This window comes from Vulpes vulpes, chromosome 4 (assembly GCF_048418805.1).
Source record: "Vulpes vulpes isolate BD-2025 chromosome 4, VulVul3, whole genome shotgun sequence".
In the NCBI taxonomy this organism is placed as follows: Eukaryota; Metazoa; Chordata; class Mammalia; order Carnivora; family Canidae; genus Vulpes; species Vulpes vulpes.
Window position 1 is genome coordinate 128,442,658 of NC_132783.1, and position 23,641 is coordinate 128,466,298.

General features: G+C 41.3%; 1 protein-coding gene across 3 annotated transcripts in view; it reads left to right on the top strand.

Moving 5' to 3' along the window:
- FYB1 (FYN binding protein 1) overlaps window positions 1-23,641 on the top strand; it is a 146,434-nt gene that overhangs the window by 45,258 nt on the left and 77,535 nt on the right. For all 3 annotated transcript variants that reach the window (XM_072757046.1, XM_026016716.2, XM_072757047.1), the window contains one exon: window positions 9,552-10,713. In XM_072757046.1, the coding sequence (XP_072613147.1) occupies window positions 9,552-10,713 (1,162 nt within the window). The remainder of the gene's footprint in view (window positions 1-9,551; window positions 10,714-23,641) is intronic.

Genomic DNA, 23,641 nt, shown 5'->3' on the forward strand with positions numbered 1-23,641 from the left:
AATGGGAGGGGGGATACGAGGGAGAGCTTCACATTGCCACGTACTATAAAGTGAGGTTTCTGTTTGTGAAATCCCCCATAACCCCTCACTTCTAAAGTCTAGTTTTATCTTCCTCCATTCACACTCTAGATCCCTCACTGCAACCTGTCTTGATCAGCTTGTCAATGCCTTCCTCTTCTGAGCAGTTCTCTTCTCATAAAACTTTCACATGCTGGGAAGGAAGTCTTTAGAAAACCCCACAAATGGCCTCATCTCCTTACCCCAGCCCAGTCCATGTAGACCATACACTTTCGGTTTCTAACTTCTTGTCAAGTGCAGAGAAGGAACTCACTGTCCAGGCTCCTGTGTCTGTGTGTGTCTGTTTGTGTCTGTGCTGGGGGGCAGGGGGAATGTGGAAGCTGAGAAAAAAAGGAAGCAGAACATTTCTATTTTGTTTATCCTATGTCAAACAGCATCTTTCTCAGCCATCAAGAATTTGTATTTCAAATTTCATATGTTTTTAACAAAGTGAGTTTGGTTTTGCTGGTTTATACTATTTATATATAAAAATAGAATAACCAGGGACACCAGGGTGGCTTAGTCGGTTAAGCGTCTGACTCTTGATCTCAGCTAAGGTCTTCATCTCGGGGTTGTGAGTTCAAGCTCCAGTGTGGAGCCTACTTTAAAAACAAACACAGAATAACCACTAGAAATAATAGATGAAATTAAGATCTCTTTAAGATAACAGAATTGGAGGTACAGGAAAAATAAGAGGACTTATATTGTATAATTGTCAATACTTAAATATTATCTTAAGATCCAAATAAGCCAATAGTAAGATATCTGTGAAAACACTTTAATTATCTACAAGTTCATTGGTCAAAATGCAAATTCCTGAAAGACTATTCCCTAATTTGGTATATTTACTTAACTCAGGCTATATGAATTGCACAGTAAGGAAATGTAAGTTAAATATGCTATAAAAACTTTATAAAATGGAATAACAAAAATAGATGGTTCTGAGACCGTTGTTCCATCCTATCTACATTGGACTCTATATTCTCTGCATCCTGTCACCATTACATTACCATCAAAGAGTCAAAACTTAGAGCAGAAAAAATATCAGGAACACATAGGAAGTCATATTGGAGTTCCTTATCCATTTTCTGTAAGCCATCAGAAGCCATGACAAAGTCAAAACTGTGTTGGTGCAGGGTTTATTTGGTAAGATAACCAGAAAGAGAGGTTCGAAGGCTCTAATTTGTAGAAGGATGGTGATTTTCAAGACTGATCTTTAAAGACAGAAGGTCACAAAAGCCTAAAGGATCAGTATACCTTGAGAGTGCAAGGTGACACAGCATTTGGAAAATGGGCTGTCACTGTCTGAGCTTTACCAGTTGCTGAACTATCTTGCTTCCTCTACTTCAATTTACTCTAAAAGAGAGAACACAGCAGGAACAAGGAAAGGGTCCAGGGCAACAGGTGCCTGAGGTAATACAAGAGGGAATAATGATAGAGAGGTTTTCCGCTAAGATATTTAGGCCAGCCTCCTGCAGGTAAATGGCCAAGTTCACCTGTGTTGAGGGGAGCTAAGCAACACAGCTCCGAGAGAACCCACTTAGGCCCGGTGTTTTCTTCTGACTCTATTACACCTCACAACACAAGGCTGGCTGCTAGGGTTGTCTGCAGTTCCAGCTCCACCTTTACAAGTCACTGAGAAAAATGTAAGGGCTCCCCCCACTGCTTCCGCCACCAACTCCTCCTACCTGTGCCCTTGCCCAGTCTGCAACAGCCTGATCTTGCCCCAAGAACTCAATTTGTGGTGAGAAGCATGTTCCCACATCCTGTTGAAGAGGGGCCTGGTGCTCCCTCCAACCTCAGAGGCTTAGCCAACTGGAATCCATCACAGCCCATTCGCAATGAGGTAGAGATTCTGTTAGAGAGCTCTTAAAAATAGATTCATGGCTGGGGTTCAACACTTTTGAAGAAGTTGAGGAAATCATGTCCCCAGCTATCATCTGTGTGCTCAGTCATGGTGAAATTCAAGTAAATTCAGCCCACCAACCAGTATGTGTGATAAATACTATGGAAAGAAATGTGCCAGGCAGTAGGGAGTGCTTGTTCAACTAGGTGGTGGCAGAGGGGTGCTATTTTTGAGGAAGAAAAATAAAACCAGGTTCCTGCTTTTATATCTCATTGGGGAAACAGAGTATACACAGTAAGTACTTAAATTATGACCCATTAAGTACCTACATTTTTGACATCCCTATTAGGGGATGAAAAAAAGTGTACTACAGTTTCACTATCTCTAGTGCAACCTGCCATCTACCATGTGGTAAGAAGTTGTCACAAGTACTGTGTTTTCAGCCAACTTCTATGATCTCTATCTGTACGGTCAATACCAAGGAGAATGATTTTATTATGTAACTTCTGACAATAAACAGTTTTAAGAAAGCTTATTTTCAGATTAAAGCAATTCTCTTTTACAAGTGTACTGAGCAGAAAAGATTAAGCCTCTAAAAAGAAAAGACAATTTATCACTCATGTGTGCCTGCGTGCAGGCATGCGTGCCACTCAGAAGAGGTCATGGGGAATGTACCTGTTATTGTCTTTAGGCAATAGAAACCAGTGAAGTTGAAAACTATTGCTCTGTGAAAGTTTGAACTGCTTGAGTGTATTACAAATTTTCACCAGCCTACTTCTTACCTCAAGGACGACCCATTTATTTGGCTTAGGAAAGAACTTTCTATCTTCTTGGTCTTTTTATTATACCTTCTTATCAATCCTTTGCTGAATGGGTGAGCAACATGAGCCATCACCCTGGCAGAAGCTGGGCTCTCTCTTGCAGCACACCACCCTCACTTGCTTCCTTCCCTCTTCCATTCGCTCTGCTACAATCTCTGAAGCCTTGAGCAGGCCTACGGCTGTCTTCCCTGGAACGTTTTCCCTTTATATACACACCTCCTTGCAACTGCATGTTAGCCTCTGATGCCACCATACCGGGAGTCCTAATGGTGGCAGTGGTAGGAACCAACTGTGTTCTATGAGAAGAACCATCAGTTCAGACCATAGGGCATGGGGTAAAACATAACAGTAAAAAAAGAAACAATGACATAACAAGAAAGAAAATCCACATACAGTAAAACTGAGCAATGATGAAAGAAAGAAACCAATTTAGGTAAACTGTTATTAATTGCTGTCTCCCTCATGATCGAAAGCATTACATGTGATCAAGTGCAAATCACTTTCTTCTCTTTTTCCCTGGATTCTATATAGGGAAGAATAACAGCATCCACAAGAGTGGTTTGCTCTACTCATGCTTTAATTACAAAAGTAACACAAACACATCCTAAGGAGGTAAAATCAGGCTTCAGTTATTTCAAATCTATTAATTACCCATGATTCATGACTGTTTTTCTTTTGTGTTTTATAAATGAAACTTTACAAAGACGAGACTTTCAAAGACATGGAACTTGAAAATAATCTCTAGTGGTAGCTTTTTTTTGTATCATTGCGTTTTTACACAGTTATTTATAGGTTTTAGATTATATTCTATTACAAAAATTAAAGGCAGACTTTCTGGTAAGGTGTTTTCAAGAATCCAGGAGCAATAGGATTAATCCTATAGTCAGGGCTTCTCAACTTTGGGACTATTTGGACTGATAATGCTTTGTTGAGAGGCTGGCCTGTGCACTATTCAGCACTATCTCTGGCCTCTACTCACTGGATGCCAAGAGCACACCCTCATCAGTCATTTCAATCAAAAATTTCTTCTGACGTTGCCAGAAGTGCTTCTCACTAAGAACCACTGAATCAATCTAATATTCAAGATATATTTAAAAATATGAGCACTGTAAGGGTGCCTGGGTGGCTCAGGCGGTTAAGCATCTGCCTTTGGCTCAGGTCAGGATCCCAGGGTCCTGGGTCAGAATTCCAGGGTCCCGGGATCAAGCCCTATGTTGTGCTCCCTGCTCAGTGGGGAGTCTGCTTCTCCCTCTCCCTATGCCCCTGTCCCCCATCTTGGGCTCACTCTCTCTTGCTCTCTCTCAAGTAAATAAATAAAATCTTAAAAAATATGAGCACTATAAAAACAAATCCAAAATCAAGTAAAACCCTGTTATTAGCAACAGTCATAGAGTGTTTTTAATTTTCCAGAAGAAAATATGTAGACAAACTGCTGCAAAGGAAAACATTTTCTTAATGTGTACAGTTTCTCGATGTCTGTCCTAAATGTCATCTTAGCCTTTAAGTATGTACCTGATCCATCACTTGCATATAAATTGCTAAAGAAAGACTTTCTGGAATCTAGAGTTGTTAACTAGAAACCCAGAAGACGTAGCAAAACCCTTTTTACTAGCAGCCATCTTCCTAGTATAATTATAGAGCAATGAATGGGAGTATTTTGGACTAAACATTATATAGGTACATAACAGATGGAGATAATAATGAATTGCTTCAAATGATTTTGGAAAAGAAACTTAAGTAGTTTGAGATGAAGTGTTTTTCTTAAAATACCCCAAAGTTTGAGGTCTGCCAGATGTGAAATATCTCTTTTTAAGAACAAGTAGAAGCCCAATCTTTAAATCATTAAAGTCAAAAAGGTCTTGCAAACTAACAGTAAGTCTTAATAAGGGGAAACTAAATGCAAAGTATATGACAACTCTGTACTATCTTCTCAGTTCTTTTGTAAATCTAAAACTGTTCTAAAAATTTTTTAAAAACTATCATTTAAAAAAAGTTGTGCAAATAATATGCACTTATATGGATCAACTATAAGGAAAATAACAGAGTTAATACTGAAAGTATTTAACAACTGAAATTGTATAAGGTACCAAGCCATCAGAATGATTGCTGATGATATAGCCAGCTGTGCAGGTGTGTAGCAGCTGACTATCAGTCCTGGAAAAAAGCAGGCTGCAAAGCGGGGGTTTCCACTTGTGCAAAAAGTAGGGACAGGAAGGGTGTGTGTGTGTGTGTGTGTGTGTGTGTGTGTTTATATTTGTACATGCACGGCTTAGAAATATATATAAGAAACTGAGCACAGTAGATGCCTCGGGTGAGAAACTGGGTAAATTCACCATAATTTATTGTTTAAAGCAAGTTAGTTTTGAGAGTAAATGTGAAACTTATAAATAGTTATTTCAGAACAATAGGCATAAACTTGTCCTATACAGGTAGGTCAGGGTATATGATACCTCTAGAACTAGAGGAATAGGGCTTAGAGTTTCAAGGCTTAGAGTTGACTGACTTTTCACTCTATCATATAATGATACATTGCTCCTATAATCTTTTCAACATTTGTTTAAGATTTATTTGTTTGAGAGAGAGAGAGAGAGAGCACGTATATGCTAGAGAGGGGCGGGAGATAGGGAGAGGGAGAAAAAGAATCTCAAGCAGACTCCTCATCAAGCCCACAGCACAGGGCTCGATCCCTCGACCCTGAGATCACAACCTGAGCCAAAACCAAGAGTCGAACACTTCCGTGACTGAGCCACCTAGGAGCCCCCCACCTTTTCATTAACTTTTTTAAAAGTAAAAAGAACCCTGGAAAATGGAATGGGTATTCAATCAACAATGAAATCAGGATGGGAGAATGTAAAAAAAAAAAAAAAAAAAAAAAGATCATTTTTACCTTTCTATTGTTATCATCATGGAAGAAATCTAGCTATCATTGTTGAGATTAAGGATAAGCCTGGATGTTAAAAATGTTATCCAATAAACTTGTAACAATGCTAATGATGAAACAACTAAGCAGTCAGAATAAGTGACTACCTAGTTGTAGAGTTTGAGCTATTGATCTGCCAGACATATCAGTGTAAGCTCAGAGGCTGTTCGCCTTTCTTCAAAGTGTCCTACGTAAGAATATATGACTATTTCCTTTTTTTTCTTTTTTTTTTTAAGGTTTTCTTTATTTATTCATGAGAGAGAGGCAGAGACATAGGTGGAGGGAGAAGCAGGCTCCATGCAGGGAGCCCGATGTGAGACTTGATCCTAGAATTCCGGGATCATGCCCTGAGCCAAAGGCAGACACTCAACCACTGAGCCACCCAGGCGTTCCCATATGACTATTTCTTGCCCTACTTTTCAACATTCAGTGAAAAGTTTCAAAGTGTGAGTAAACTCAAACATAGTAACTCCATTTTGTTATCCAGCAGTATGTTTGCCTCAGTCACATTGATTTAAAATTAGAACATAGGGGCACTTAGGTGGCTCAGTGGTTGAGTGTCTGCCTTCAGCTCAGATTGTGATCTTGGGGTCCTGGGATTGAGTTCTGCTTCTCCCTCTACCTATGTCTCTACTTCTCTCTCTGATTCTCATGAATAAATAAACAAAATCTTTAAAAAATAAAATTAGAACATAATGTAGCATAATGTATAAACTTGTCAAATCACTATGTCGTGCACCAAAAACTAATGTAACATTGAATGTCAACTATACTCAAATTTAAAAATTCAAAAATAAATAAGTAAATAAATAAATAAAATTAGAACATAACATTAATGGTTATAACTTCAGAATTTGGTCACCTGGAGAAAATGATGTTATATGAATAGTGGATTAGAAAAAAATGATGTTGGCAGACAATCTTTTGATGTGTGATACATGTACTTCTTGACCTAACAACTTTACATGCCTTAACCCATTTAATCCTGTTTTAAGAACAAAATGCTGTGGAAAAAATAAGTACTGTTATTATTCTCATTTTACAGATGAAGAAAGCTGAATCTTAGAGAGAGAGATTAAGAAACTTACTAGGTCACGTGGCCAGTAAATGGCAAACTCAAGATTTGATCCCAAGTCAATAATTGTAGAGTCTGGGTTATTGACCATGATGCTGCCCTGCCTTTTGGGTCTGGGTAGGCAACTAAAAGACTTAGTTCCAATTTCAAATTCACCATTTCCATATTTTCTCAACTAAAACCAGGATGTGGAGTTTGACAGTGGGTTAATGTATTTTCGTGGGTTTTCCCCGATGAAATCCAAGACAAGAAGTTGCTGTAGCTAAGTAGGATATTGCTTTAAACTTTTGGTTGCTGTTTCCTCTCCAGAGCAGTGAGGGGGGGGAGCCAGATAATTACTAAGTTTCCTTGCTGTATAAAAATAGGACGCCCCTTTCCATCAGGAGCAGTCTTTAGAGTGCCTTACAGATAATAGCCTCAGCGTCCTAACAGCCCCATGAGATAGCATTATGATTCCTATGCTAGAGGTGAACAAACCAAGGCCCAGAGAATTTGTACCCTGCCCTAGGGTAAACAGCTAGTAAGATTCAAACCCACGCAGTCTGGTTCCCCAGTTCATGCTATTACCCACTCTGCAATGTAGCCTCTGGTTCGAAATCTAGAATAAATTATAGATCTAGAATGTAAATTGCAAAATATAGAATAAGTCTAGAATAAAAGAGTTCTTCCCTGGACACAGACTGTGTTACATGTGGGGAGCAAATTTTTTTTTAGATTTATCTATCATCTATCTATCTATCATCTATCTATCTATCTATCTATCATCTATTTATTTATGAGGGGGGTGGAATGTGAGCACAAGCAGGGAAGCAGCAGAGGGAGAGAGAGAAGCAGGCTTCCCACTGAGCAGGGAGCCCAACTTGGGGCTCTATCCCAGGACCCTGAGATCACGACCTGGGCCGAAGGCAGACGCTTAACTGACTGAGGCACCCAGGTGCCCCAAGAGCAAATTTTTGTGTTAATACTTCTTTTTGCATCTTGTGTTAAGGTTTGGAGTCCTCCACAGCTGTGGTCTCCTTGGGAGGGTTCAGGGAAGGACCCATAATCTCCCATTTGTCCCCCAATACCCAGACTCTGGCTATTCTTCCTGCTTCCTGCCTATTGTCTTCAGGAATTGTTTGAGGATTGGAGGATATCATGGGGATTTGGAAAAAAAAGTGTTCAAGGAAGACCAGTAGAAAACAAGATGTTTTCAGCCGCTTGGAGAGAGGGTAGTAAGTTAAAGAAGCAAAATTCAAGCTGGAAACTGCTGTTTTTTTCTGGTTTTCTACTCCTAGAGCCTAAGCTCCTTTCTCTCATCCTGCAAATACATAGGCCCTGCAGTTTGGTACAAAGAAAAAAACTCCAGCTGAGGGCACCATTTCTTTTAAATTGTTATTCACGGTATTCAGCTTACTGCCAACCTTTATTTCCCCAAATGTGCATTAGAATCCTGAAGGTACCAGCCCCTGGTCCAGGTATTGTGGGGATACAAAAAGGAATGAGACCATTTCTAGACTTTGGAGCCCTAAACACACCTGAGTTTGCGTCCCCTGTGCTCACAGTTCCCAGCTGTGAGCCCTTGAATATGCTACTTAATATTTCTAATAATAATAGATTCCATATATTGAGCCCATGCTCTTATTTTGCGGTTTTGGGGCCTCAAAAGGTGATGTGTATTTGGGTGTGTGGCCAGATAGGTGGTGCTGGGAAGAAAGAAAACGTTTTCTAGGGGACTCTTAAAGCACGAAAATGGAAACTGTCATGGCCGCATGTGTATCTTTAGTGATTTTTTTTTAATGCTTCATATTTTCAAGTATTTCTAGAGGAATTAGAAAAGGTCAAATCCTTGCTTTGGAGAGAAAGAACAAAATTCACACTGTGAATTTTTCCAGATTAAATGGAAAGTCACCTTCACAGAGAAGGGTGACTCTTTGCTTGCCGTCTCTACTGACTCACACCCTAATGCTAGTCGAGGACAGAGACTGTGTGGCAGGACTTCTAAAGGGTATTAAGTGTCCTTATAGAAAAGACGAGACAGTTGCAGCAGGAAGCCTGGATCTGAGACTTCCCAGCCAGTCTCTATGGCTTCCTGGTTACCCTCTCCCAGCCTATGCCCCCAAGACATTACTCGATGGGAAGGTGAGCACATTCTGGCTGCTAGTCTGGTTCCAGTTGAATCAGTAGCACTATAAATAAGTAAGAAAACTCTATCCAGATGAATGAATCTTTCTGCCACATATCCTGAGCAGACACATCTTAAATGCGGATGGCAACAGGAGAGCGCTTGCAAACCACAGAGGTGTTAAACACGGCCATGCTGCAGAAAGCATGCAATCTGAATTCACAAAACTTACTTTCATTTTTTTCAAGTGCAGTTTCTATTTAAGAGACTCAACTGTAAAATATGGAAGAAGTCACCTATTAATCACTTCCATATTTTTTTCAAGTAAAACAAAGTAGATGAATGTCAAGTTAAGAGTCAATCCAACAACAACAACAAAAAAAAGAGTCAATCCAACAGGATAGCTGGAGAAACGGTGAGGAAAAGAAAAGAAAAAGGTAAGAGGTAAGTTGTCACTTAAACCGAAATGAGCCAGTGTTAGACCAGCAAAAAAAAAAAAAAAAAAAAAAAAAGACCCAAGCAGTACATGCACAACAATAGCCCTCCCCCTTCAAGAAACTCTGACAGACTCTTTTGCCATAGAGGAAGATAAATGTTACAATGTCTCCCTAACTAACCAATCAGCAGCGCGCAGGCCTCAAACCAGGAAGCCCTTTAGAGTGTAGTATTTTAAATTGTGCAAGCAAGACTTCTGGCTCTCAGCTAGTTTTTGTTCCCTGTGCTTGTAGGACACAAAAGCAGATGTAAAGTCCCTCATGGCGAAGTTTAACACAGCGGGCAACCCCACAGAAGAGGTCTCTGTCAACAGCCGCCCCTTCAGAGTCTCTGGGCAAAACTCGCCTTCAGGAGTACAAGCTAAAAAGAATCTATTCAACAACCAAGGAAGTGCCAGCCCTCCTGCAGGACCTAGCAACGTACCTAAGTTTGGGTCCCCAAAGCCACCTTTGGCGGTGAAACCTTTATCTGAGGACAAGCCTGACAAGGAGCCCAAGCCGCCGTTTCTAAAGCCCACGGGCGTGGGCCAAAGATTTGGACCGCAGGCAAACTCGGCCACCAGAGACCCTGAGGCGAAAGTGGGGTTTCCGAAACCTATAGGCCCCAAGCCTGTCACCGTGCCCAAGGAAGATTCCAAACCTGTGTTTCCCTGGCCCCCTGCGAATAAGCCGGCGCCTCACAATGTAAACCAAGACCATGACTTAAAGCCACCAGGCCCCAAGCCAGGGTCTCATCCTCCAACCTCGGAAACTGAGCAGAAGCAAGCATTCCCCAAGTTGGCTGGGGTGAAAGGCAAGTTTGCGTCAGCCTCACAAGACCATGACCCAAAGCCCCTCTTCCCCAAGCCTGCCTTTGCCCAGAAGCCATCCCTAAGTACCGACGACACCCATGAAGATGAGAGCCCCACCAAGACTGCGTCTCTACAGAGAGGACCCCTGCACCCCCTGGGACCCAAGGCCAAAGCAACCCCTTTTAAACCAGCAAGGGAAGACCAGGAAATTAAAGACCATGGAGGCGAGGCATCCAGTTCACCCTTCTCTGGTGTGGTTCTGAAACCTGCTGCCAGTAGAGGAAGCCCAGGCCTCGCCAAAAATACTGAAGAGAAAAAAGAAGATAGGAAGATAGATGCTGCTAAGAACATCTTCCTGAGCAAAATGAATCAGGAAGAGCCGGCCTCTGGGGCTCCTCCTGCCAAGTTCCCTAAGGCGCCCTCTAAGTTGACAGTGGCGGGGTCATGGGGCCAAAGTCAAGAGAGGGAAAAGGGAGACAAGAACTCCGCCCCCCCCAAGCAGAAGCCCCTGCCTCCCTTGTTTACCTTGGGCCCACCGCCACCCAAACCCAGCAGACCTCCCAACGTTGACCTGACGAAATTCCGAAAAGCCGCTTCTGGAAACAGTGAGTTCTTTTCTCGTTGGCTGTTTAGCAAGTTTTGCTCTACAGCAAAGGGTGTTTGACCTTCTGGGGAAAAAAAAAAAATTATACCAAAGAATGATTCTATCCTTGGTACTCCTGTGCAGGTGATGACTTTTCCTTGGCATTATTTTTCCTTTGGTGTGAGAGGTCTGAGGTACAAACCCTTAGTTCTGTGAGAAGATGCTTCAGGGGCTGCCTTCAAGGGGTGGAGGAAAATATATCTATTTGCTTGATAAGTGGTTTTGCTTTCAGTTACATCCTTAGCTGGGTTTCATTTCTGTTGAATGAAGCCGAGGTGTGCTACCCTTACTACCACAAAGGAGTGAAACAGAAAGGTGAATAAACCTCTTAGTCGAGGGTTCTCAAACTGGGTCAGTTTGGATACCTGGGGACATTTGGCTGTGTCTGGAGGCAGTTTTGATTGTCACGACTGGAGGGTGCTGCTGGTCTGTGGCAGGCAGAGGCCAATGATGCTGCTCACCATCCGGCCCTGCCTAGAGCCGCCCCTCACAACAAATGTCAACAGTACAGAGGTTGAGAATCCCCTTCCAAGTGATTTTAAATGTTCCAAAAAGTCATCCTGTGTTTCCTAAGCCCAATGTTCAAATAAGGGATGAACAGGGCTCACAAAATGCCACTTTCTGTTTTATTACGTTAGTGGTTTTCTATTTCTCAGTATAAAGCTTTCTGAACGTTGCTGATTCCTAAAGTGGTACAGAACCAGGACAGTAAGCCAGACTAAAGGGACACATTAGTCTCCTTTTGGGAAAATAGTTTAGCTTTCTACCAAAGATGTTACACGTATGGCACATGCTGAAATTTGATCCTGAATGACTTGGTAAAGATTTGTAACCCTGCACAGAGATAACAGAAGCTCACTTATGCCTGAAATGATTAATATTTTAGGCCAGATACGCACGATTATTATTTCCTGTTGGGGAAGATGGAGAAAGTATGCTTATGCATAGTGGAATAGTGACCACACCACTACTAGACTTTTTTTCCTTATAAAACTGTGGTCTCATTAAAGCAGTTCTAGGTATACAGGTTGTTTTTCTCTTCTAGCTCTGCAGAAGCGTCTTGTAATCTATCATTTGCAATGCCTCATCATGCAGTAGATCAATATTCTTGCTCTTGATCAGCAGATTAGTGATCAGCCCCCCCATGGATCTATCATGTAGAAAGCACATTGGAAGTGATGCCACAATCATCCCTTTTCTAAAATGATTCAGCCTTAGTTACTTTTGTGTCCTCCTCATCTGTCACCTTCTTATGTTAACGCTGGTCCATAACTCAGAAGTGTTAATTTTATGAAGACTTCTAAAAGATCCCTTCCTTCAGTTCTTCTGTGCCTCGAATAAAACATTAGCTAGCATAACCTCCATCTTATTATGGCTCTAACTTCAGACCAGGGCTCCCAGGTTTGGGTGGCTGGGCAATCAGTTGCCTGGTGTTATGGCGTTGAAATGCTAATGAAGTCCTCTGGTTCTAGGGTCCTCTGGTTCTAGGGCAAGGTCAGTATTGAGCTGACTTTCAGTGCAATAGAGCTCTGAGGGACCCAGGCAAAACCACCTCAGAGGCAGAGTGGATCCTTGTGCTCTTTCTCCCTTTTTGCCCCATCCTGACCTGCCGCCCCACTGCTCCACTGTCCCACTGTCCCAGGATACAATGTAGACTCTATATCCTCTTATAGTGTACCGCACCTCTAATTCAGATCCTTTGGGATGCATTATGCTCCAAAAGGGACCTTATTGCCTCTTCATCCACCTCTTTCACAAATCAAAGCTCAATCCTTCTTAATTTGAACTGACCTCAGATTAGTGTCAGGGTAAAGCAAATCTGATTCCTAGTTTTAAATTATGAATAACATCCCTTTATTTTTTTTAAATAACACTCTTTTAAAGCATTCACATTTTTGTATTTAAATTTTTTAACTTCTTTTCTAAGATTTTGTTTGTTTGCTTATTTATTTATTTATTTATTCATGAGAGAGTGAGAGAAGGAGAGAGGGGGGAAGGGAATAGGGAGAGAGAAGATCTCCAGTACACTCCCTGCTGAGCACTGAACCCTGAGATCATGACGGGAGCCAAAACCAAGAGATAGATGCTTAACCAACTGAACCACCCAAGCATCCCTATACATTTTTTAAACTTGTTTTTTAAATAGAAATTACATCTGGCTCCAAAACAAAAACAAACGCAAGTATAAAATGATATACAGTCCTTGTCTGTCATTTTCTGGGTCTTCCCAGCCTCTGCCCCACAGAAACCACTTTTCTTAATTTCTATGTCCATCCAGTTTCCTTAGGTTTATGTAAGCAAATATAAATATAGATACTAGTTCCCCCAGCTTTATACTCAAGAAGTAAAATATTATATGCAATGTTTTGATCCTTGCTTTAAAAAATAATAAGAATCCTGTATATATTCTCATATTTTAATAAGACATAACTGAATATCCTTTAGAATTGCATGTTATTCTAGTAAATGAATGACCCACCTAATTGATTGGACATTGTGTATTGTTTCCAAAACTTTCTATTCCAAACAATACTATAAAAAAATAGCCTTGAATATGTCTCATATATGTTACTTTCTGGACACTGAGAATTTCTTAAAAGATAGGTCTGCTGACTCCTCATCCTACCACTGCTACTCTTCTGAAACCATACTAAGTGATTTAGTATCCCACTTAGGAAGATTAAAAATATACTGGATTTAGAAAGCATATAATGTTCAAATTAACCAACACTTCATCTAATAACTCTGCAGGTTTTCAAAACTCTAACACTATTTTCTGAGCCTTTTGCCTGATTCCATCCTTTCCAGGTTTACATCCAATTCCTTAAACCTCTTCTCCACACCTACCCTCCCTCCTTTATCATCTTTGTCCAATTTAGTAGCCATTAAAATACTTATTATTTATTGATGACTTGTTGCATACCAGATACATATTACCCACCTCACTCCTCCCAAGAACTCGTGAAATAAGAATCGATGAAGAAACTAAAGCTCAGAGAGGTTGAGTAACTTGCCGAAGGCTGTGACATGACAAAGTAGGGACAGAATTGATCCTTACCTCTCTCTGATTCTAGGGCCCATGTCCCCCTTGCCACCTTCCCTGATGGGTTCCCTCTCTTGAAACCTAGGATATCATGAGATAATAAATCAAGCACAAGGGAAACTCAAAGAATCCTCATCCTTCTGTGTGTGTGTGTGTGTGTGTGTGTGTGTTCTTTGGTTCAAACATCTGTTTCTTGTTTGTTCCTTTGTTTTTTACTACAAATACCCTTATAAGCTACATGGAGACAGACACCAGTCTACTTAACATTGTTTATTTGGAGCATAGAAATAATATATTCTTGTTAGTTGCTCAGGCTTGTCATCCCCCCCCCAAAAAAAGTCTATTTAATCAGAATTTGGTATTAATATCCTCCATAGCTTAGCAATTACTTTAACAAATTGGATGACTCCTGTCAATAGACTTGCACTCAATTGAATAGAGCTTCCATGTGGAATGAATATTACACACAGGGTCTATATTGTAGATCTGTTCGGCTTACTTACTGGTAAGTCTTAAGCTTGAACATAACATGTTGCCTTTCTAGACATGAAGTTAATAACTTCCCCCACTCTGAACCATTTGGGGCTGCAAAAGCCTAAACTTTCAAAAAAAACTCCAAAACATCAGAATGTTCTCTGAACTAACCTTTTTTCCGCATACTTTTGGTTCCTGGGCCAGTAGTGAGAAGAATTCATCCTAAGCACCAGTGTGTACCCAACCAGCAAAGTTTCAGTTGTTAAGGTCCCTTGGCTTGGCTGTTGGTTTTCATGTGGAGTTCGTAATAAATCTGCTTGGAAATATTCCATCCAACCATTTTTCTGGTCTTGCTCTTTACTGGAGAGAAACTAGGACCCATCTTTCCATTTGTTAGCTTTAAGAATGATTAGTTAAGCATCCTGACACCTGAAGGTGTAAGGCCAGTATCCCAATGGGTGTTATCAAAGGGCTGCTGGCATGACTGACCCCCCAGCTTATCTGCTCATGCATCACTTCAACTAATCCAGCCAACAGCAATTTGGAGCCTAAAGGTGTTGGGGCTATTTTTAGCAGCAAGGATAGGAGGTGGACAAGATTTTCCTTCATATACCCTTAACTCTTTTCTCTTTCTCTTCACTCTCTTTTTACATGTACTCTCTAAAATTGCCTAATTAGATATAATCTATCATGTTATATCAATGTGTGTTGCTCCTGGCCATTGCAAGGGAGAGGGACTCTATACTCTAACACATTTCAGAAATTGGGGGCCAGGGGTAAGTAGATTCTTACAAGGTTTCCACAAGTGTGGAATACACTAGTGTGCACTGGGGAATCTAAGAACCAGGTACCCTAAAAAACAAATTGCAGGACATGTTTTCTGAAGCATCTCACAGATTGGGCCATTTCAGAACATGGAAGAGCTAGAACGAAAGCTCTGTGATACACGGACTGGAATGGAAGTTTCTCAAAAGCACGGGTCGGCTTCAGAGGGCGACGTTGTTCTGCTCTCTCACTGTCCAGGTACCTGATGTACACCTTGTGGCTGGTGTCCACTCTTACTTTCAGCTCTGGCCTGAGCCCACTCCCCTTTGTTTGCCCTCCTCGGTCCCCAGGAAAGCAGTTTTTCATGAGACCTGTATGGCTTTCTTCTGCTCTAGGTGGCAACTTCTGAGAAACCACTGACTGTTAATTGGGCATCTTACCTGGGTTTAACCCTATAACAGAAATGCCTCTGAAAGAGCATCCCCTCTCTTAACCTCACAAGCCCCGGGGCAAATCTTAAGAGCTTCCTACTCTTCATCTTTCTCCCCAAGTTCTCAACCTCTGCTCTTCTAAGATAAACCAGCTCCTCAGTCTAAACCCTGTTCTCTTGAACAACCTGTTCCCCACTGTATCATCCCAACAGCAACCTTTGGGCTTTTTTTATCCAATGTTTTTATCATTTTGATAAGCAATCTATGTGGTTTTTATTTTTAGATTCTAGCATTCAATTTTACTGTGGAGAAATCTGGGACCACCCTGAATTCCACCCCTTTGAAAATGATTATCTTTTCTGTCAGCATTTCCAAAGGAATCTCTGTCTTTAAGATTTAAAAACTTAAAAAAAAAAAAAAAAAAAAAGATTTAAAAACTTAGCCAAGATATGTAAATTCCAATCATCAGTATTTTCAGAAAGATGACATGCCTCTTTGCTTTTAGGGCTTTTCTGTTCCATATGAGAGGGGTCTTTTGATCTCGCTGATGGATGACAAATGCATCTACGTGTTCCAATCCGGTATTAGAAGTTCACCAGCTCTGGGTGTTGCTTTTAACCCAGTCTTCTTCTGTGGAGTAAAAGATAACTATGCTGGTCTTGAGGGTTGGATGCTGCTCCATTTTCTGAGATTTTATTTGGGGTCCTGTACTGGGGCAAGGCCAACTGTGGCAGCTCATCCCCCTTCTGCCTCTGGTATGACCCTGTCGTAATATTTAGGGCTTTCCCAGGGTAGGTTTCTCCTTGACCTTCCCCAGAATGCTCATTCACCCCTGAGTCCACTTGTGCAACCAGGAGTGGATTAAGGAAAATTCACAGGTTTTTGTAAAGTCAGTGTCTTCCGCCAGTATTGCTCCTGGTTCTGGAGAAGAAGTGAAAAGTTTTACTTGCTTCCTATGGCACCGAGCCTGTTTCTTCCCTCTAGCCACGACTTTTTGAGGTTTATCCAAATATGTTGTTTTCCCTTTTATTATGTGTGCTGGCCACTAGTGACTTTGGGATAATATTTATATTGCCTTATTTTGGTTTTTTTTTTACTCTTTTATTTGAGGATTGGAGGAGAAATGTCCTGGAAGTCTTCTCCCTCATTACTTAATAGCAACTACATACCTCAGTTATAATCTAGGTGTCAGCAATATTTTCAAAAGGACCATCACTTCATCCCCTTCACAAGGCAGAAAGGGGACTGACGTGAAGTGAATGGCCACAGCTTGTTTCATATGCTCTGGATTGGGCTCACTGGTCAGAGACACTCAGGTGACCATTCCAAGAATCTATTCTGAGGAGTCTTCAGATCACGGTCAAGGTGAAGCAACGGAGAGCTCCAGCTACCTGATGGCTGTTTTAATTCTGGAGCCTGGGTAGTGTCTGACCTCTGAAAACCTGCGAATTCCCTGAGAGCCGCCCTATTTTAAGCCTTTAGCAGTCAATTAGGTTATACATAGACTAGCAGAAGACTAGATACTGGATGGGAAAATGAGCCAGGAGGAGAGGACCCCTGGAGCTGACCGGTGAGAAAGGCAGTTCCCTCTCTTCGAGGTCAAAGTCATTTGGCCACTGAAAAATCCCCTCGACGTATTTAAGTTCCTGATTCCTTCCTCAGTGCTCCATTTAACTTTAAACTTCTTTGTTAACTGCTCAGATGCCAGTCAGTCTTTTAATATTAATTTTAGCACAATACTGCATCCTTATTATCTAATTTACAAGGAAAAAACTCTTTACAGTAAGAGTCACCATGTCTATAAGAGGGGCTATTGCTTCTGTTCAGGAAGAGAAATTTCTGTAAAACCTGGTTAGGCGCAACCTACCATGATTTACCCTATTGTAATAACTTCCTGTGATCAAGCAGCAGAAATTGGTAAATTTTTAAGCTGCTTACCAAAGAAAAAATGGAAATATTGCCCAATGCAGTGACATTGTCAATGTAGTAACATTTGCGCTAGATCAAAGAAGATATGGCAACTTGTAACATAAATAAATATTTTGGTTCACAACGACTGACTTACCCTTAAATAAAGTATAAAATGCATATGAAGTCATTCAATATACCAAATTTGATCAAAATTTTTAATTCTTAAAATAATTGTGCAATCCCTACTGGTAAAAGCATTAAAATGAATTGCAATTTACTTGAGAAAAGAAAATTAAAAAGAAAGTCAAATCTAAAAATCAAGCACAAATACATGGGAGTTTAATAACCAAATACATACGGATGCTTCCTGATTTACTTTCAATTGTGCTTTCACACATTAACATTTTTTAAAAACTAGAAAGTAAGATGGGTTAAATGTTATAATTCAGTCTGCTCTCTGGGCAAGGGATATCTTGCTTCGTATAATCTGCTAAAATTATGTCGAAGCCAGGCCAAATAAAACCCTTTTTTTAAGGATTGGATTTCCACAATATGCATCTGCCACTAAAGCCTCCTTCTTTGTTTGCCTTGATGAAAATTATTTCTGAGTATTATGGGTTCACATGCTAATACCACCTCTTTGTGCATATGTTTTTTATTTTCAAAACAAAATGAAAATTAACTTATGTAACAAGAATTAACTCCAATCATCGGAGGAATGAATTATGCCTCAGGAGCAGAAATCTAGCTACTTGTTTTTACAAATATATCTGGAAATGTCCTACTCTTTTAGAGGAAGCACAATCATGATGGTTATGACAAGGCTCTAACTCCCCAGAGCACCACCTAGAGCACCAGCAACATCTGAGATTCAAGAAAAACAGAAAAGGTCTAAAAGTTGGAGACTTGAACTGCCATATTAACCACTAGCGAAGAGACAAGAAACACATTTCTCTTCCGTTTAAATTGCCGCCAAAGAAAAAAAAAGATTGTACTTTATTCTGTGTGGCATAGCAAAGGTAGCAAAAACACTTAGAACAGCCAAAATGATAGATACTATCAGAAAAAAGTAACTGAAGGTGAGACATCTGGCTACAGAAAAAAATCTGAACAGAAAACCATATGAGGTTTTTCTTTCCCCAAAATAAGAAGTGGTGTTGTAGAAGCAGTAGTTAGTATTTATCGCAGCAGTCTCCATCCCTCTGCAGCTGCACCACTGCCTGCCACAAAACAGGTGCCACTGTTTCAGCCAGTGGCACGCTCCTGGCCATCGAGCATGTGTTTTTCCAGGGGTGGCAGCAGGTCTGTTGAAGCACAGGAAAAGATGCTTGCCACATAGCACCACTCTTTTCTTGATTTTCTTACAATTCTCAGAACCATCACGTAGCTCATCTGATTTTCAAGAGCGACCTGTGTGGTGATATCATTGCCTCAACCAAGCAACTCAAAATCCGTCCAAAATAATTGCGAGGCAGATAAACACCGCGGGTGTCCAAAGTGTGTTGAGTATTCATCCCCTTTGTTCCGGAATGAAATTTGCTCCACTATTTTAAGTGGAGAAAGAATCCTGCATTGATACCAAAAGAGCCTCTTGTGGTGGTTGCTTTTCAAATCCTACAGTATTTTCTATTTTTCTAACCGGTTGTCACCTGAAAGAAATTGACATACCCATCCATATACCTTTAGTTACTGAGGATTTAGACAGTAGCTTCTCCAAGATCCCATTCTTCTCCCTGCTTTCCAGAATATTAGACACACACACACACACACACACACACACACGTGACTTTCTCCTCAGCCATTTCTTCAAAAGTAAATTCATGTGGAAGGAGGATAAATTAATTTACAAAATACATTTCAGTCATGCATGTTACTGAATTAAAGGAGATTTTCTAGACCTGATAGAGCAGTTTAATAGGCTCTAATAGGAAATAGTTTAATAGTTTCTAATAGGAAACCTCACTCCTTTGTAGAAAGAGGCTGCCTTTGGTTCCTCTGAAGCCTGGAGTCCTTAATCCTCCTGGGGAGAAATTATTTGCTCTCTGGCTGAGTGGCGTGCAAGCAGATGAGGTTTCTAGATCATCTGCTAGATCCCTATCTGCCTGTGGGGAGCTCGTGCTTTCTTCACTATCTCTGAGTGATTAGCTAATGGACCTACTGCGCAGATTATTACAAGGTGAGGTAGTATCTTAGCTCAGATGGGCTATTACAAAAGTATCGGTGGCTTTGAAACAACAGAAATTCTCTTTCACAGTTCTGGAGGTTGGGAAGTCCAAGGGCAAGGTGCTGGCAGATTCGGGATCTGGTGATAACCCATTTCCTGGTTGTCTTCTCGCTGCATCCTCCCATGGCAGAGTGATGAGGGAGGGCTGTGAGGGCTCTTTCATAAGGGCACTAATCCCTTCCATGGGGGCTCCACCCTCATGACCCCAACAGCTCCTGAAGACCACTCTCCTGGCACCATCACACTGGGGATTACATATCAACATTTGAATTTGGGAGACACAATCATTCAGTCTATGGCAGATGGCCCATGCCACTCAACCCCACAAATGATACTACACTACCCCCCCAACCATCTGCCCCCTCCTATTTTCTTGCTTTCTTCTTCATTCTTATTTTCTAAACTATAATTATTTTTTTAAAGATTTTACTATTTATTTATTTATTTATTTATTTATTTATTTATTTAAGAGAGAGAGAGAGCATGAAAGTAGGGAGGGGCAGAGAGAGAAGGAAAAGCAGGCTCCCCGCTGAGCAGGGAGTCTGAACTGGGGCTCGATCTCGGAACCCTGAGATCAGGACCTGAGTCCAAAGCAGTTGCTTCACAGACTGAGCTACCCAGGTGCCCATAAGCTATGATTATTTTTTTTAATCATATTCTTTTCCATTTTTCCATACTGTCACCACAGATCTCCTTTCTTGGGTCAATGAAACCTGTTAGTAAAACCTACAAAAAATGCTGAGCTTTATGGCGGTGTGAGGACCAAAGAGCCTGCTGAGTTCTGAACTACTAAGAAACCCTGGTTAATTCCATGTGCCAACACGATTTTGAAATGGAAAACCTAAGGCAGAAAATAGAAAGCTGCTGGTGTGCTCCTTAAAATCTCAATAAACTTGATGTCGAACAGCAGTCCGTGTTGCATGGAAAAATCGAATGGTCCCCACGGAAGATCAATGAATAACCACATGGCCTGAATTCTCAAGGTCACTTCAGGCTTCCGGCTCATGCTTCTCTAACTTGCATCAGTTTAGGAATTGCCTCTCTGCCCCTGAGCTGTACTGCAGTCACCCAAACAAGACTTGCTTGTCTTTCCTTAGTTTTCACCTCTAACCCCTCCTTCAAGGCATTGGTGTACCTGATAAACTAAACTTCAGTGAAGGCGTCAGACCCAGAAGTTTTATTACATTGCATTGAGGCTAGAAACTTAATACACAATATTGGCAACCACCATTCTTCAAAAGCAGCTAGGGGTTTTACAGCTCAGGCTCCCCTCTGTCCCCTGTTGTTCACTTTCTTGTTTTTCCTATTTCCCTGACCCCTCTTTCCTAAGGGCGATGAAGAATGAGAACAGTCTCTTTTCTTATTCAGAATAGTTTGACTGTGATCCAAGCCCTTCTATTTAACTATTACCTTCCTTTGTGTATAAGCAGAGGTTCTTTTTTCAAAGTCTCCTCGCCTATTCTTTGGAGAGTGGAAGAAGTTAGTGGGAGGAATGGCCAGTGGGGAGGAGGTGGTTTTATTTTATATTATTATTAATGGCCATTATGTTACCGGAAACAAGCTGCTGATAAATGGCATACACTCAGGAGAGTTCGGAGGATCCCAGTAGGAGTACAGGAACTGAACTGTTCTACATTGATGTGATATTCAGGTTGTCTGGACCTCCGGTTTGTTTTCAGTGACTGATAACCAGAGCTCCTTAAAAAACAAGAGTGCTAGAAAATGGCTTTCTTCTACCAGACCTGGGACTTGAAAGTTTTCAGGTTCTTTCCTGAATTAAAATATTACAAGGACACCCATGCAAACCAATGTTCCTTACATGTTTTCCTGACTGTTCTGACCCTATGACACTAGATAGGTCTCTAACGAAAAAGATGACCAAAATGGATAGATACTCTGATCAACAAAGTAGGTGTCATATGCTCAGAAAGAGAAGAAACATCAAAATCAGGTCTTACTCTTTCCAAGATTCCTTACTCTTTCCAACTTTAAGTTGCATAAAACAAACAAACAAAAACAAAAGTTTCTAGTTCAAGAAGCCGCATGGGTCCCAGGAATTGGGATAGTTACCAACATCAGTAAATGCAGGTCGTCCTTGGACAGCATTAAGAAACCCTGCAGGCTGTGAGAGCTATTACAGTAGGGGAGGAGGAAGGAGGATGGTGGAGAGAGGAAGGGTTTCAAGCCATAGGTATTTTTCTGAAAACAAAAGAAATGCTATCATCACGCTGAGACAGGACACTGAAAGTTAGTGATTGCACCCAAACATGGAAATGAGTGTATGAACTATTTAAGCAAACATGTAGCATCCTATGGCCGATCTTAAAATTTTGCTTATTTAGGGAAAGTGCAAAGGTGCTATTCAAATATCTAACATCTGGATCGCTGGCACCAGAATCCTGGAAGTTCTTTACTATGTCAGGCATTAACCTGTTAGTTGCTGGATCACAAAGACAGCCAGGGATCGCTGAGGGGTATCTGGAACCCTTAGAGGGCTTTAGCTAGTTCACTCTTTTAGCAGGGGGTGGTTAAATTGTACACAGCAACTGACTGGTGGTGGGCCCACCACCAGCTGGCCCAGACTGTCAGCTGGGAAGAGTGGCGTGTTCCCCTACCCAGAACCACCTGTAAGCAAGAACTCTCCCACTCTTTTCCCCTCTTTCCTTTCTTCCTTTTTTCTGTTCTCTGTTCCCTTTTATTTCCATCTCTTTTTCTTCCCTTTCACCATGTTGTGGCCTTTCACCATGTTGTGGACTTCAGGTTGGCTCAGCACAGTGTTTTTACATGACACATATAGTTACTATTCATCAAATTAAAAACCCATATGGAGCACTACTGGTAGTGCTTTCTTTGGCAAGGCAGAGAAAAAACTGCAAGTGCTCCCTAAGATAAACAGACTTAGAAAGTCTGAATAAATTGGGCACCACTGTGAGAACCGCAGTTTTGTTCATGGAGGGAGGCCAGGAGGACCGGGGAGCTCCTAGCCCTGCCCAGTTTGACTGCTCTTGTTCCCTTGGGAGATCTCCATGCTTGGTAGAACCCTCACACTCCCCTCCACCCAAACTGACCAGGAGGGCTACGGCATGAGCCGCATCAAAAGCTCTGGATGTTGCTGTGCTCTCAATCTGGTCACTGCTCACATCCAACTGTACTGGCCTCGTTTCCTCACCACAGAGATAGCATCACTTGGTAGCAACGTTCATCTTTTCCTTCAACGATATTTGGTGTATTACATATCTAATCTTTAAAATAGGCCTATGTTAATATAGCACTTAAAAGAAACTAAGCCAGTGATAAAGAAAGCAAGGCCGTTGTCCTAAACTAAAGGGCACCTTTCCTCTGTAATGCTCTTTGGTTGCTCTTCAAAGGAATACAAGTCTTAAGAAGAGCACTCTCAAGTTTTGATGCTGCAGACAAATTCCTGTGTCTGTGAGTCTAACGTTAAAAGGAGAGGGTGAATGTGGCATAGATAAAACAGGTACTTTTTCGAGCTTGTCACTATTTTTGTAAGCTGGAAACTTGTTTTTAACCTTGCTACGAAGTTGATTAGAGAGCCTGCAGGAAGCATCAGGAGCAGTTAGTGATCTATGAGAAGTGAAATGTATTACAAAGACAGAAGCACCTTTTGGTTTTGAAAATACTGTTTACAGGATTGTTTTTCATCAGGGAGCATTCAGAGCAGAGGCCTTGCTGCTAGAGAGCCTCGGGTCCTGTACAAACTCCGACAGTTACTGTAGGATCCAAGGAAGGTTCTCAGCCTCCTCCCCCTTCCTCAGTTTTCTCATCTGTTAATAGAGATGAGTCTTCTCTGTTGTTGGGTTATTGTGAGGATTAAAGAAAAACGTATTGGAATGCCTGGGTGGCTCAGCGGTTTGGCACCTGCCTTCGGCCCAGGGCGTGATCCTGGAGACCTGGGATTGAGTCCCACATCGGGCTCCCTGCATGGAGCCTGCTTCTCTCTCTCTGCCTGTGTCTCTGCCTCTCTCTGTGTGTTTCTGGTGAACAAATAAAATCTTTAAAATAAATAAATAAAGAGAAACAT